This window comes from Diabrotica undecimpunctata, chromosome 10 (genome assembly GCF_040954645.1).
Source record: "Diabrotica undecimpunctata isolate CICGRU chromosome 10, icDiaUnde3, whole genome shotgun sequence".
NCBI classification, from domain to species: Eukaryota; Metazoa; Arthropoda; class Insecta; order Coleoptera; family Chrysomelidae; genus Diabrotica; species Diabrotica undecimpunctata.
Window position 1 is genome coordinate 19879329 of NC_092812.1, and position 17867 is coordinate 19897195.

At 33.8% G+C, this 17867-nt stretch overlaps 1 protein-coding gene across 1 annotated transcript in view; it reads left to right on the top strand.

Moving 5' to 3' along the window:
* The first annotated feature begins 6411 nt into the window (after positions 1 to 6411).
* Paip2 (polyA-binding protein interacting protein 2) overlaps positions 6412 to 17867 on the top strand; it is a 59003-nt gene continuing 47547 nt past the window's right edge. Inside the window, exons 1-3 of the mRNA XM_072545756.1 lie at positions 6412 to 6653; positions 6740 to 6913; positions 7552 to 7673. Coding sequence (XP_072401857.1) covers positions 6743 to 6913; positions 7552 to 7673 — 293 coding nt within the window. The 5' untranslated portion in view covers positions 6412 to 6653; positions 6740 to 6742. The remainder of the gene's footprint in view (positions 6654 to 6739; positions 6914 to 7551; positions 7674 to 17867) is intronic.

The following is a 17867-nucleotide window of genomic DNA, read 5'->3' on the forward strand; positions in this document are numbered from 1 at the left end:
AAACTATCCAAAATTGTTTTTAAAAAAAAGGTTCTTTAACAAATACATATTTCAAAACACTTTAAAACACATATACATGAACACGTAAATAAAATTATTAAAGAAGTAGCTATAGAAAATGTCACACCGAGAGTGCAGTACAGCTAATATAGGAATGCACAATTGCCGGATTTTACGCCTTGTGCTTGGCGATACAAGCAGGTCCAAGTGGTAGTCACAGAACCGTACCCAGATCTCTACGCCGGGCTCTGTTATTTATTATAAAATAATATATTGATAAAATAATTGCCTTCAACTAGCCAAATAAAACGCATGAATTTGAATAAAAAGACCTTAAGTTTTTAGCGAGAATTTTATTATAAAACTGTATACTTTATTAAACTAACAAATATATTTTAAATTACATTTCTTGATAGCTATAAATATACAGGGTGGAACCTCCGGGAACTCGATTTCCGTGCACCCAGCCCAATATCCGAAAAGCTCATACTCTGATTGGACTGGTAATACTGGGATTATGTTGTGAAGCATACTCATCAAGATGATACTTATCGTATTGATCTTTAAAAGCACGCGCTGCTTCTAATAGCTCGGATTTCAAATAACACTCCTCGAAAAAAATGTCTTTTCCACTAGCCATTCCTTGATTGCAGCTTTATTCCAGGAATTGTTAGGGAATCTCTCTTTACGGGAGTGGTACGATGCATTGTCCATTACAATGACATTCTTGCGACCATTATTTGGTAAATTTGATATTAATGTCTACTTAAACCACGACTCAAAATATGCAGCATCCATTTCATCGTGATAGTCGCCATCATTTTTCTTTGCCAGAAAAATACGCTGTGTGCCAGGAAGGAAACCTCCTGAAAAACCTGCATGCAATAAAACAATATATCGTGGACCTCGTTTAGTAGGTGCTTTTAAGCCAGTACTTAAACCTTTGAGAAAAGCATCACGACTGTTTTGTATCGTAGTATCGCACCATTCGTAATTTATAGATTGGCCAACATTAACCCACGATTCGTCCAAATATATGATATTGCAATGGTCTTTTCGCAAACGTCGTATAGTTCTCAAATAATTATGGCGCCAATGAATAATATCCTCTCGCTCCACCATGATGCTTCTTCGGCCACGTTTCTTATAAACAAATTAAATATCTTTCAGAAGTCTGTATAAAGTAAAATGAGACAACGGCTGTATATTCTCATTACCTTGTATGAAGTTATGTATATGCTTTAAGAATGGCGGCAAATTTTTCATGAAAAATTCACAATGAACAATTCTCCGTAGAATACTTCTTACACCCTCGTCATATGTGAATATTCTAGAATTTGATTGCACACTCGTTTTTTACGTTTTTTTGGCGATTTCAACGTTCCACTCTGTTCTTTTTCTTTTTTGAAATTGTAAATGCTTCTTTCGCTAACACCAGTCATCAACGAAGTACGTCTTACAGCAGCACTTACATTAAGTTGTTCCGTATTTTGAAAAAACACAACACATTTAACACTACGAGTTTAGCGCAACCGTTAAATAATTCACCGGATTTAAACTTATGAGACTCCATGCTCTCTGTTGAAACTCGGACTAAATTTTGAAGTGTAGTTTCGTTTTCCAAAAGCCCCCTTTCCTAAGGATGGGTAGGGGGTGAAATAGGGAAAGCTTGGAGTTTATCAAATACTAATTATGACAAACAAGTTTATGGCCATATTTAGGTGATTATGTTAATGATGGTAATTTGTAGCAGAAGTTTTACAAAAGAAATGAAGACCTATTTATAGAAACAACATAACTGTATTTTTAATGTTTTACATACAATAGAAAAAATCTAATTTCTATGAAAGAATTGGAAATTTGAATATTATATATAATATCTATAAATAATATCATTTCCAAGTTTCCAAATTCTTTCCTAGAAATTATGTAGGTTTTTTCTATTTTATGTAAAACATTAAAACTACAGTTATTGTATGTTGTTCTTGTAAAGAGGTGTTCAAATGTTACTCTTATGAATATGATTCAATTGTATATCTCATGTTGACGTTTTATATGCAAAATTCATAGTTTTCGTTGTCAATAACTCATCAATGCCTTTTTATTCTACTGTATACGTATACATGATATAAAATATTTTACTCGTACTGCCGGCAGATGCATTTTATCCAAGTCCTGTGAGACAATAAGCAATCAACAGCTGGAGAAAACCGACAACCCTGCGCGTTTATTCTCCATAAGAAAAGCATTGCCGTATCTTACCCGTACTGCACTCTCAGTGTGACATTTTCTATAGACAAAACGACGAGAAAATCGAAAAAGTTTCTAGAACATTCGATCAGATACAGAAAAATGTAAACAACGTAGAAGAGAAGATCAAACAATAAGAGACCATGATAACTAATACGAAAGTGCTACCACCACTTAATGCAGTAGTTTTAGATCCGGTAGTGAAAGAGAATCACCTAGAGACGAAACGACACATCATATGGGATTCAAATTGCCACCATTTGATGGAAAGTCTTCTTGGTCCATATACCTTAGACAATTTGAAGCTATTGCGACAGCCAATCATTGGACAGAAGAAGAAAAGGCTGTTTCTTTGACTGCTGCTTTACGAGGTGATGCTGCGGATATCCTAAGATCGATTTCTAAGGTCAAGAAAAATGTTACTAGACCTTGTTAACTAGACTAGACAAACGTTACGGAGATGCCCATCTACAACAAGTCTACAAGGCGCAACTAAGAAGTAGAATTAAACGAGCAAGTGAAAATTTGCGAGAGTTTGAAGCAGATGTTGCTCGTATAGTGCGGTTGGCTTATCCGAAGGTACCAGACAACATTTTGGAAGATATTACTGTAGATACCTTCGTCAATGGGTTAAAAAAAAAGTAAATTACAGAAAGCTTTACGACTAGCAAGACCGAAAAACACCAAAATCCACGGAGCCATCGAGTAAGAACCATTGAAGAAGGCGACGAACCAAACGATGAACGTCTGGAAGAAATGGTACGAAAAGTAGTTCGTAACAGGATGCCGAAGAGACGCAAGTCCAGATGTTGGAATGGTAGCAACGTTGATCACATTCACCGTAAATTGCAAGAAAATGATACAACAGTCGGAAAACTTAAACGGGTCCACACCAAGGGGCAACTGCCGACCTCGAAAAACACAGCTCCAATACTAACTGTTAACATTACGTCCTCCGGTGGAATTCATAGTTTGACACAGAGGGTCGTATCAATAATATATGTAGATCGTTTTTGGTAGATACAAGTGCAACAAGAACTATTGCACGTCCAGAAGTAGTACGAGGCCATCTTAAATTATCACCTGCAACAGCAAGGCTTAGAACAGCAACTGGTGAGATAATTAATACATATGGCGAGGCTAATATGTCAGTATCCATTAGCCAGACTACAGTGAAACATAGAGTATTAATTGCAGAGATCTCCGACGAGTTCAGATTGGGGATGGATTTACTAAGAAAAGTTGGGTGTATTGAATGTCAAACATAGAGTTCTCGCAATCAATGGTGAAGAGTTGCCGTTTTATGAAGACAAAGAAGATGTTATCAGCTTAATAACTACTTGTGACGTAACAATACCCGGTAATAGTGAGAAAATTTTGATGACCAGACCTGATTTTTACTGCCGAGAGGGAAGTTTAAGGATGGTCGAAGATGTGAACAATGCCAAGTTCCTAACGGCAAAAGCTTTGGTGAGAATTCGAGATGTCGTTCCTGTAAGAGTTATGAATTTAAAGGGAACTGCTATTAAGTTAAGTAAATGAACTTTGATTAGACAGTGTGTTCCCCTGGCTTCGATTTGTTCTATGAATACTAATGAGAAACCATCGAAATCTAAGTATCTAAAGGAGCTTGTTGAGATGGTGATTAAAACGTGCCAAGATCTTAATGATGAACGAACTATAATAAAAAAGTGAAGTCCATGCTAATAGAATTTCAAGATGTTTTTGCCATTGATAAGAAGGCTAAGGGAAAAACAAGCATAGTAAAGCACAAAATTAATACTGGAGACGCTCAGTCAATCAGGCAACAACCTAGACGACTTCCATTTACGAAAAGAGATGAAGCCGAAGACATCCTCAAAGATATGAACAAACAAGGGGTAATTGAACCATCAAATAGTCTATGGACATCACCAGTAGCGTTAGTAAAGAAGAAAGATGGTTCAACGCGTTTTGTATTGACTATCGACAGCTTAATGCGGCAACTAAAAAATATAGTTATCCTTTGCCCAGAATAGACGATACTTCGGATACTCTCTGGTTCTTGTTGGTTCTCCACACTCGATCTGAAAAGTGGATATTGGCAAGTAGACATGGAGCCAGCTGATCGAGAAAACCCGCATTCTCGATAGGATCAGGGCTTTGGCCATATACGTCGAGTTAAAGGTGTTGCCATCTCGTTAAGTTAATTAAAATTAAATGTAACAACCTGCCCCGTGTAACAACTAACCCCGGTCTCCCCTAATACACAAAGGTTAGCATGTCTGTGTATTACGGAGGCCACAAAAACAACTTCTACAGCGGCGTTTTAAGTCTTGCTATAAATCTTCCATCTCTTTATATCCTTATACAGGGCTAAGCCAGATTTGTGATGCACAGATTATTACATAGTCCTCAACACATAAGCCAGTCGTATAATACTGACAATAAAAAGCAGCTAAAAGCATATATCGTAATGATGGGGCAATGCGTCGATGCCACAGTTATTTTAATCTAAATTCAATAAGGTTTTTCCATATATAAAAAAACCTATGTGTAAAGTTAAAATATTCTACGAGGTATCTTTGACGAAAAGGCAATAAGACTTGTTTAACAAGCAGACATAAGGATACTGGTAATCCCAAATTCAAAAGAGGCTTCGTTGCTTACACCAAAGACACCTAGGTATGTACCAAGTATCACTATTCTGTGACTCAAGAAAGACAAAATGTATAAAACGATAAGAAGACCAATGAGTTGTTACATACAATGTAAGAGGAAATGTTTCTTTCAAAAAAAGAAAAGCTATAAGAATATGAGAAGAACTGTTGAATTTAGAATAATTAAACAGCAACAGCAGTAAGATTAGAAAGTATAGTTAAAACGCAATATTTATCTACAAATTGGTTGCATAATTTTGGCGCCATTTAAGTAATTCTTTGTCAATTTCTAATTCATGTTTTGAACTGTTTTCTAGAATTATATAGTGTAGGTATTATATTTAAATTTGTTTCCAGTTGCCAGTTTTGTTGTATCCAGTCCATCAATAATCTATTTACTAATCACCCTCTTGTAGAAAAAATCCATGAAATTTACCAAAATCTTATCATCCACGACATCATATCACTATCATATGGATTCCCTCTCACATCGGGATTATGGGTAACGACAACGCCGATCGCTTTGCCAAAGAAGCTGCTGTATCCAATTGTACACCACGTAATATACAAATTGCCAGTGACCTAAAAACTAGTATAAAGAAACTCGTACGAAATTACTGGCAGAATCATTGGAAACAATCCACTACATTTTTACACCAAATAGATCAGACGATTGAGCGGTTCGTGATCCCTGGTATAACTAGAAATGAGATGGTTGTTGCTAGAAGATTGCGTATCGGTCACACCAGATTTACACATGTTTAACTAATGAATTCTACACCTAAGCCAATCTGTCACTATTGCCAATCTCCACTAAGCGTTCTACACATCCTTGTGGACTGCCCTCATTACAATAAACGACGACAAGAACTGGGCATGAAGGGCGACATCACAGATATATTATCGAACCAGAGCCAAGTCATCACAGCTATCCAGTTCCTGAAGCTAGAAAACTTACTAAATAATATATAACTATAGTATATTATAATATGTAATTGTACCTTATATATAATTGTATCCACGGTGCCTCGTGCTAATGGCCGAAGCTGTCACAATCATGTTAAATCAAATAAAAAAAAAATTGTTCTCTTTATCAAAAGCAATTTTATTGCTATATTCATTCCTTACCATTTATAACTGCTTAGGTTTCGATAGTTTAAGTTCTTTAATCATTCTATTAACATCTTTGTCCAAATTTATCGTTTGCAGTGAACTTAATGTTAGCTAAATCTTTCACCTATCAAATTTGTAACATAAAAATCCTTAGTTCCGTCTGTTCTTTGTATCATAATATTGTTATAGAGATTAATGGGTTGCCTAATCTGTGGGGTCTGTCATTTCTTTTTGTTTTCTATATTTTTGTCTATTTTGGGACTTATTGTTTTCAAAATGGTTTTTTTAGTAAAATATGTATAATTATTATTATTTTACCGCTTTTCATACTTAAATACAATCTATGAATAGTATGTAGATGGCGCTGGCGCTACATTTCTCAATGTCTCCATGGCCTGAGCGAGCCATTTATTAATGTTTTCCGTGGCGTGGCGTCTATCTGGTCAATCTGGTGACATCAGACAAGTAACGCCGATAGAAGAAGGAGCGCGTCAGTATCAGTAAAACATTATTGTAGGCCATGAGAGTAGCCATAAAGTTAGTATGAATTCAAAGCTTTGTTAAAGTCAAAACACACTGAATCTTGTTAAATTGGCTGTAATAATCAAGCAAATAGCTGTTAAAACTCATTCCTGTGGCGTTTTGAATATTGTAAGTAACTACGTTTTTTGTTGTGCTACTTCCCTAAAATGGAATGTAGAATATCCTCTATAAACTTTCAACAATATTTTTTTCAGACTATGAAAATGCCTGGTAACCAGAACGCAGATAACGGGCATTACGAATACGAGGAAAATTCCTACTTTACTGAAGGAATTGAGAACAATGTAGTTGAAGATTTTAATACAGCCCCCGAGAATGACTTTTCGGAATACATGTGGATGGAGCACGAGGAAGAATTTGATAAGGAGGTAATTTATATGTGCATATGTTCCTTTAGTTTTTAGTATCATATCCCATACTTTAGCACTTCACAGTATGTTACAGTATATAACAAACTCACTTTAGTGTAAAAGTATAATTGGACTCAATTCCTAATTGAAACCAGTACTAATTAACTGGATATTTGTATTTATACCTTCCATGGCATAATTCTAGAGCTGTATGCCTTTGAGACCCTTTGTTATCTTAACATGTTTGAGAATGTCACAAAGTTAGGAATGAACTGTTTTTATTGATTGCCAACACAAATCTCCTATTCAACTCCAATTTCTGTTCTTTTCTTTTATATTCTCCATCCAGGGCAGTCAAGTCAGTGTTTAGATACCTTAATGTTTTCATGTGGGACTAGAACATTGTTTATTCCAATTGAAATGAATTGACCAACAGTTTAATGAGATTGTCCTTGATAAACTGTCATAAATTTAGATTTTTGAAAAATATTCCCTTTTGCTTTCTTAGTTTTCTAATTCACACATTTATACATTTATTTTATTACCTAGTAATATATTTCCATATGTCTAGATTGCCTTGCGAAATCAGGCTAAAATTTTTCCTTACATATTTGTGAAGGTCTTCTTAATCTTGATTTTGTTCTATTTCTTTACAGGTCATGCAAAGACTAGAAGAAGAGGCATTGATGGAAGAATGTCTACAAGCATTCATGAATGATGAAAATAATTTGGCTAATACTCAGCTCCAAGATGTGAATTCTGCTCAGCCCCAACAAAGGTGAGTCTTTTGATTTCCTATTTTACAAATGTTTTTATTTAACAGGTTAATAAATTTACATATGTTGTTTGTTATTATTGTAAAGCTATAAATATAGTAAATAACAAGTAGAGATAAAAGGTGATTTTCTTATCTATACATTTTATTCTAATGAAAAATATAAATATTTACTTAGATGAAACCCAATATAATGTGCTGTATTATATCAATGTTTTTATATAAAGCCATTGACACAAAGTATTAATTAATTTGTTTGAAAATGTTTTGTGGATATTAGAATTTTTTTTATCAAATTTAATTCAAGATTTTTTGTATTGACAATTATTTTCTCTTCTATTTTATGCAGTATTAGTAAAACTTCATTGTCAAGTTTCCTAAATTTTGAAAGTAGAGATTTTCAGCTCTTGTATTTACTCAGTAATTATAATTAAAAACTTCTGGTAAAAAGTAGGTTAATTCTTATTGTTGATCCTCTTGAATGTTATTTGACATGATATAAAAACCTATGGCTAAATTTCTATGATTTGAGTACCTAAATATCGAACTAAACTAATAAAACACAATTGGTCATGGAAAAAACATTTATGAAAAGAAATCAAATTTATTTATTTATTAACTGAATCCATTTACAAAACAAACACCATTTACATCTACACCTTAAAAACAATAAATTTTTAAAATATCAAACATTTCAGAATAATAAACTATAACAAAGTTTAATACAGCTATCAAGGGTAGACTAGTGTTGACATGTAAAATCTCTTATTATACAATGCCTTTTTGTTGTTTTTTAAGTAAACTAATTTTGGAGTCACAAATATTTATTTGTCTTGGCAGGCTATTAGCACTCCAGATCATTCATGTAGTTGGTTGATTGATACCATAATTAGTGTGGTGAAATAGCACTGAGATTGTCTGTTTCTACTGGGTACTTTAAGACTAACAAGTGATAACAATAATTGAGGACAATGTATAATAGCATTAATGACAGGAAACATAAATCTAACAATGTCCTCCCTGACTCAAGTGTTGGTAAATCAATACTGTCTCTTACCCACTGATAGTAATATTCCTACAGTCTGGTATCCTCAAAAATTTATTTTGGACCCTTTCAATCTGTTCAATGTAACAGTTATATGATGGGAACCATACAACTGCTCCATATTGTAGAATTGGCCTAATGAGACCACAATAAAGTCTTCTTAATGTGAACAAAGACAGGTCTGCATATGTGTGTTGGATAAATCCCAGTATTTTCAACGCCCCATTCATTACTTGATTGATGTGGCTTGAGAATGACAGTTTGGTGTCTAACCAGATTTCCAAGTCTGAAACTTCATTTTTAGAGGCCAATTAACATTAAGGGTAACTCAAAATACATTCAACTAACATACAAATACAAGAAAAGTACAAAAAAATATATTTTCCTTTAATGGAAATAAAAAGTAGGAGCGAAGGTAGGAATCAACATTAATTAATTAAAAAAGTGCTTTGAACAAACAGAAAAATTTAAACAAAACTTTTAAGTACATTTTGAACAGATTTTATTTTGATGATATGGGTTTTCTACATTTGAAACAGTAGGTTATAGTAATGCTTCTCTTTGCTGATGACACATTTAACAGTAAGTTTGACATCTTTTTTGAGACTCTGGATGTTAATGTAATGCAGGTTGCTGCCTTTATCCTAGTACTTCTTTTATCATTGTGCACAAATGGATAGTAAATCTCAGATTTTGAGCCAAATGTAAAGATTGCCAAGGCTGAGTGAACCTGACATGCAAATTCTGCATATACTTGTCCCTTGTTGCCTTGCGAAATATCGTTATGATTGTAAATTACAACAAATTGTAAAAAATACACATTGGCCATCTTTTGGTTTTGCGATTACTGTTCATGTTTTGTCACAACTGATCAAATGTGCCAACGGCACCCTTCACGGAATTGTATGTAGGTATTATTTCTGGTTTGTTTGTTGTTTTATTTACAGTTCCCGTTTCATGCATGATTGACAGTAAATGGACATGTTTGCTAGTTTTTTAGGTTTGTATGATACTAAGGTTGCTTTTTCATTCTATGTGAACAAGGAAGTATGTACTCTTCTATCTTTATCTATTTTTATCAATTCCTTTGGTACCTTTTTTTGTTTTTTATTAGAGTTCAAATGATAGTAAGTTTATAAGGATTGACCAATAACTTCACAGCCCATGGAATATTGGTAAACCAGTTATCCATGGTAACATTCCTGTTTGTTCTGTGTCTTGTCAACATAATAATGTCTTCTGATCTTGTCAACATAATAATCCGCTAATGGCAACCAATCTCGTGTGTTTGGTATTTACATATGAAATGTGCAGTGGCCACAAAATCCTACCAGCTGTTCGTTGATAGTTATATATGAACCTGGTTTGGATGGGTTCTAGTTGACTCTATAAACTTATTCCAAATGTCTTTTATTGGTGCAAATCTAGATTCTTGCCCTCTTTCCTCGCGTGTGTAAAGGTCGTGGCATATTATCGTACACGTTGCGTTTCCAGCACAACACATTAATATGATATAATTAGCGAAAGAATGGATATACAAGAGTGAGTAAATAAAAAGACTGACCTCTTTTACTGAGTTAGACAGACTGCTTCCATTGGACCATGCAAACAGCAAGATGTAAGTTAAAAGTGTACGTTACATGGCAGTTGTGTGTCTAAAAAGAACAGTCAAAAAAGGTCTACTGGATGTACAGACTGCTGTTTATCATATACTCATCTGACCACATCAATAAAGATAAGAAAGGAAACTAAGAAGGGCACAAAAACTACTTCCTAAAATGAAGTCCAGCACACTAAGTTATACAAATAACACGTATAATAAAAAAATAAATTATATTAAAAGAACTAATAATAAAAGCAAGATTCCGAGGTTATAAAACTATTTAATTTGTATAATTCTATAACAAGGCATAAAAAATTAATACACATGTTTGAAGCAGATTAAAAATTGCAAAGGAAACAGCAAAAACATACTACAAAATGTAAATATACACAGAAAAACCATGTAAAAAAGATCTGTTATCAGTTTTTGCCTGGAAAAGAAAAACTAGTAGGAACAAAAACGAATATTTCTGGAATAAATCATCTTACCAAGGAACCACTAACATATAAAAACTTCAAATAAAGTGAATTTGAAACTAACGTTTAGTTTCCGAAAAATATAATTTAAATGGTTTTAAATATGAACAACGCACACTGTCCGGAACATAGCGTTTCAGACACTTAACGTTTCCGTTCAGTATATTTGAAAACAATATTTTACTGATGCCGACGGCTACGTAACGAGTCGTAACCGGTTGGTAAGGATAATGTGAATTAGATGTCGGTCGTTTCCCCCCCGCTGTTTATTTAGGTATTTATTCGATTTTGATACAGAGTATGTATTTAAAAAAATAATTTTCGAGGCTATTTTGTCATTTATGCATGTGTTTTTATTGCTTTGTGACAATTAATCACGAAAATAATAAACAATTAGGACATTTGTACGGAAGTGATACCTCTACTTTTTAAAAATACTTTTTGGTTTGGTATGTATGGCTTCGTTAAATGTAGTATTTTGTATTTTAACTGAAGGTGAAATTAAATTGAAACTGAATCCTATTCATTCTAAAATATCCATAATATTTTCATCGTCATCAATTAATTCTCTGTATAAAGTCCAGTATTCACATTCCTTCTTCCTTTCTCTTAGCATTGGATGTACTTCAAACCTTATTTTTAACACAGTTTTTCATTCTTCATCGTTAAAACGAAGAGCAATTGCACATAATTTTTGTCGAGAAAAGCGAGATCATATCTTCACCGAACCAAACTGAAACGTTCTATGTATGAAAATGTGAACGCGCAGCCCAATTGCTGGAGTGGAAACGCTACGTGCCGGAAACTATACGTGCACGATAATATGCCGCGACCTTAAGTGTCATCAAAATATAAGCAAGCTGTCCGAAATTCAAAACGCTTTTGACTCATTGTTGACTTATATCGCATATTACAAAAGGTAGTATTGAACATGGTGTTGGTATCCAAGTGATTATCTTTCAAAACTCCGGCTAAAATATATAATCCAAGTAATGCTTTTAGTTCTTCCAAACTTGTTTCTGAAACAAATATTGGCTCCCTATCGTAATTTTGTCTTGCGGACCGAATCTTTTGTTTAGTGTATGCTACTGTTATATTCAAAAATATAAAAAAAAATTGAAAGACGCATACTGGATCAAGTATATCTCGTAGTTGAGGCGAAGATCCAGGTTTTACATACAAATATAATATTTTTTGAAGAGGTTTTGCTTTCTTGTGCCGGTTGGTTTGGAAAACAATTTGTACCCATTTTCCATAAAAATTGTCTTTAGCTGGAGTAACCACAAAGATAGGTATTTCATCGACAGGATCAATCTGAAAAATAAAACGAAATAAAAATACTTGTACATCACATGCAGAATATATGACCTACCCGAAAACTTGTTATTTCTTCTAAAGTTGTGTCATCCTCTGATCTACTACCGGGTTCTGAGGAGATTTCTCTCTCTTCTCTTATTACATTGAGTTTCGGACCTTTTGGAATACCTGGATTTTTGTCCTGTTTTTCCAAATTTTTGACAGACTATGCAGCAGCTGCGATTCTATGTCTTCATGTGGCAACCATTCTGGATCACCATCGCTATCCCCAGACTCGCTTTCCGTTTCGGATTCGACTTTAGTAACAACATCTTACATTTCACTATCACTGCTTTCTAACAGTGCTCTCCCCAGGTCTTCCACCGATAAATCACGCCTTGACATTTTAGCCCCCTACTGGTATTGATGCATACAATTTATGTGCAGTGTTTCAGAAAACAATGTAGGTATGGCCACTGACAAATCCGTACTGGCTATGTATTGAATCAATGGGTATTAAATTGGAGCAAACAGCTGGACGGAGGGGATAAAGCGTGCCCAGATAACTGCAGTGCTATTAAATTTGTAATTTGAGTGCATAAATTTTACTTACGATACTGGTCTAGGGTTAAAATGTTTCCCATTTTCCTGATATCTTTGGAAACCTTTATTATATTCATAAGGATTTTTCAGACTTTAAAAATTATTTACTTGGTCCTTGAAATTCACTTTATTTGTAGTTATCATATGTTAGTGTTTCCTTGGTAAAATGATTTATTCCAGAAATATTCATTTTTGTTCTTACTAGTTTTTCTTTTCCAGGCAAAAACTGATAACAGATCTTTTTTACATGGTTTTTCTGTGTATATTTACATTTTGTAATAGGTTTTTGCTGTTTCCGTTGCAATTTTGAATCTCCTTCAAACATGTGTATTAATTTTTTATGCCTTGTTATAGAATTATACAAATTAAATAGTTTTATAACCTTGTAATCTTGCTTTTATTATTAGTTTTTTTAATATAATTTCTTTTTTTTATTATACGTGTTATTTGTGTAACTTAGTGCGCTGGACTTCATTGTAGGAAGTAATTTTTGTGCCCTTCTTAGTTTCATTTCTTATCTTTATTGATGTGGTCAGATGAGTATATGATAAACAGCAGTCTGTACATCCAGTAGACCTTTTTCGATTGTTCTTTTTAGACACACAACTGCCATGTAACGTACACTTTTAACTTACATCTTGCTGTTTGCATGGTCCAATGGAAACAGTCTGTCTAACTCAGTAAAAGAGGTCAGTCTTTTTATTTACTCACTCTTGTATATCCATTCTTTCGCTAATTATATCATATTAATGTGTTGAAGAAGAAGGTATATAATAAATTTTATAATAACATGGTAAGCTGTTCCTTTGAGCATAAATAATTTATTTAGAGATCATGAGGTTATCACACATATTTTTAACCGAAAATTATCAGTTTCAAGATATGGTATCGGTACGTGAATATTTTGAAATGTTATTTTACATAATTAATAACAATACAATAATTGAAAACACTATTAATAGGCTATTGATTATGTTCAAAAAAATAGGGCTGAAAGGAACTACAGCCTTAAAGTTTTTTTATTATTTCATATGGTCAATGGACCCCAAATATACTGCGCAGCATAAGTTAGGGATATTGCCAATATAATAGTAATGGTACTTCATTCTGTTTTAATTATTTGTAAGTAAACAATTAAAAATTATTATAGCTTTTAAAAACCATGAAAATTTGAGGCCTTATAAAGATAAAATCAGACAAAAAAAACCTTCAAAGTATGGACAAAGCACCTGTACAGCCCTTTGAAAATGACCTTTGTTCTCTCAAATGGGACAAACAAATATAATTGTTTAAAAATTACTTGACCGATTGTGCCCTTCTTTTGCAAATGTAATAACTACATAAAAACTCACATTATGAAATGTGTTTTAAATGTTTTTATTGTTTATTTTAATTCTTATAAACAATTGAAAAATATGCTTACTTTCAGGTTTAATTTGCAATAACTTTTTTGTTTATAAACATTTTTTAATTTAGATTTCATTTTTAAGAGAAAGTAATTTCAAGAAAGTCGTCTGTTGAACGTTTTTATCTAGAATTCGTAGTTTTTTCACAATATTGAAATAAATGAAAAAAGTTCCCTTTTTTGCTGAAATGTAGCGCCCAATAATTTTTAGATTTTTTCAAGTAATTTTTCAGCTTCGTTTCATGTGAAAATAAACTATAAACAACTTATAAATTTAATTTAATTATTTATTTCTTTGAATAAAAAAATAAAAAAAAAATAGTGTTGATGTAGATAAGTGACTTAGTTGATTTAACAGTTGTATAATTGTTGTATTACTGTTTATTTAATATTTAGCTATATCCCTAACTTATGCCTCGCAGTTTATGAAAAGAACGCGGAGTGTTACGCGGGGTGCGTTATTAAGAAAGAGGTGAATTATTCTATACATTAGGGCGCATCTGAATGAATTCTGTGCACTTTTAGTACATACTCATGTACAGAGATGTTCAAAATTAAATTTCCTATCGAAATGTCACCCTTTAAAGTCAAACATATTTTTTTGGAATTTCTAACTCATTCATAGCGTTGTAAAGACTTGGTCTTATCATCATCATCATTGGTGCTACAGCCCTATAAAAGAGCCTCGACCTTCCCAAGTCTATTACGCCAGTCAGTTCTATCCATTGCCAACTGTTGCCAGTTTGCTGCGCCTATTTTTCTACCATCCTCATCTACACCATCCTCATCTACACCATCCTCATCTACACCATCCCTCCATCTGAGTTTTGGCCTACCCCTACATCTACTTCCCACAGGTTGTGACATAAGGATTCTTCTAGGAGAGTTGTTCTGCTGTGATCTTCCCAGATGTCCTGGCTGTCTTAGTCTTCCTATTTTTATAAAGGATACTACGTCTTTACCACCAAATATATGTTATATCTGTGATATATCTCGTAGTTGTACCTCCTTCTCCAAACACGATTTTCCCAGATGCCACCGAATATTCTTCTCAGGATCCTTTGTTCAAATATAAGCAGGAGATTTTCATCTGCCTTGGAAATGGTCCATGTCTCTGACCCATATGTCAAAACTGGTTTTGTATATGGTTATTTTTATTTTTTGGCTTAAGTTTCTTCTTCTCATATGTCTACTCAGGCCCAAAATAGCATTTGTTTGCTAGGATTATTCTTCGCTTGATTTCTTTCGTCATGACGTTCTCCTTGGTGATCAGGGATCCTATGTATGTGAATTTGTCCACCACTTCAAAGGTAGAGTTATCAACCGTGAATTGGTGGCCGATGTTTCTGGCTCTATTGTTGGTGTTGATGCCATTATCTTAGGTTAGACATCGTATATGTATATCTAGCGTTTTCGGAACTCAGTGCGGTGCGAAATTAACAATTAAAAAACAATGGGTTGCTATAAAGATATTGTTAAAAACTCTTCGGGATCTTGTAAAATAAGTTATCGGTCCTTGAAAATGGCTATTTTCGCGCTTTTTAAGGCCTTACATTGTTTATAACTCTTATAACTCGACAACTATGCATTTAAGAGAAAAGTTACTAAGAACATTTTTTGCCCAGAATTAGTCAATTAACCTAAAAAAACTTATTATGTCCAAAAAAATTAATTTTATAATTTGTTTAAAAAAATTGCTTAAACCATTGTTGACCATCATTTTCTGTTGGCAACATGCCCTTTTGTTATATGAGGACTAGCCCCCACTATGAGTAAAATTTGCGCCTTTGTAACTTCTGAAAAGTACCTATCACAAAGAGCTACTTAACATAGAACGTACACTGCGCACTAAAATTTTTGGCATTTTTTAATTTTTGAGAACCCTACAAAAGATGTTTGTGTAATGTTTAAGAATATGTTCTAAAACAGTATGCAACCATTTCTATAACAAATGTCAAAAAAACTTCTACAAAAATTTAGTGGAAAATTTTAAAAATTAACATTGTAAATTTTTTCTTTTTTCTTTATAAAAATTACAATAAAGTCGTGATTTTTAATATTCTGTATTACCACCTCTATTTTGAATTACACTCATTATTTAACTTGGGATTGAATTGATTAATTTCTGGATGTTATCTTGAGGAAAACTTCCCATTCTTCCATGAGCGCGAATCGAAGCTGCTCACGATTTATTGAAGCAGGTATTCTGTTTCTTACTTTTCGTTTGAGTTGGTCCCAAACATGCTTAATCGGGTTCAAATCTGGGCTTTGAGCCGGCCAATTCATTTTTGGCACACCGACGGTTTCCAGGTATTGCGTTACCATCCTGGCTACGTGTGGCCGCGCGTTGTCTTGCATGAAAATAAAGTTTTCGCCCACAAACCCAGCAAAAGGCATTGCATGCTCGTCTAGAATTTCGGTAATGTATCGGTAAGCATTCAACTCTCCTCTATTAATAACCTCGAGATCAGTACGGCCTTTGAATGAAATGCATGCCAAAACATTACATAGCCTCCTTCAAAAGCAACACGTGCTCATCGAGCACAAGTCAGTAGCATATCGTTCCCCACGTCTTCTGTACGTTTTGATGCGACCGTCTGAGCCATAAAAAACCATCCTGGACTCGCCACTAAACAAAACATTTTTCCAATCTTCTATCGTCCAATGCTCGTGGTCTATAGCAAACTCAAGTCGGCGTTGTCGATGTGTTGCTGTTAACAAAGGACCCGTTGTTGGGCAGCGAATCCTTAGACCAAATTCCTTCAACCTTCTCACTGTAGAAGTGCTTAATGTGCATCCGTGAAAATTTTGAAAACGGTTTTGGATTGCTGTAGCCGTAAAGAACCGATTTAGCAAAGAAGTACGTTGTAAATAACGGTCTTCTGTGGCCTTCGTGATTCTTCTCGCGCCTAATCCTGTTCGTTGTTCGTGAGATCCAGTCTCTACGAATCGTTGGTATGTTTTTGAGGCCATACAACGACGAACTTAAAGCTGTCTGGCCACTTCTCTTTGACTCATTCCATTATCAATCAAAGTAACAATTTGAACAGAAATATCAACAATATAGCAGATATAATAGTTTTAAATTTAAAAATTCCACAAGTTCACTCTTTTGAATAATTATACATTAATGAAAGATTTTTGAAAAACAGAACAGCCGTATTCCAAGAAAAAGAACGTACAAACAACACGTGCATTCTCTGAAGTAGTAAACTTGATATCAATTTTGCTAACTTTTTACCCTTAATTAAACTCTCGGCATCCAGTGGGGGTGCCTAGAAGTGTTTTTGCATTGTGGAGTTTATTTACAAAAGAATAAATTGCGTAAACTTGGAAAAAGTCTTATAAAGTTCTAGGTGGCCTCTTTCTAGGCACAGTGTATAAAGAACTTCTCTCTCATTGTTTTCATGTGGAACTTAAAAAACATTTCTAAGAATTTTAATTAGTTTCAAATTTCGCACATTTAGTTTAATATTTACATGGGAATTCGTGTATTAGTTTTTCTGAACACCTGGTTATTATTATTACTGTTATTTTTTTTCGAAAACTAATCAGGTAAGAGGCAAACGTTAATAATTATGGTCGTAGCGTGGCAAAAGCTCGTCATGATAGTCGTAGCATGCGATATATTACCTTACATTTAGCAAAAAGTAGTTCCATAGGACTGGAAGATTGATTTTATACTTACTCTCTTTTATATATCATCGCAAAACGTCCAATATTGTTAGACAACGATTAAAAGAAGTGCATAGTATTATCGTTTTGTAAG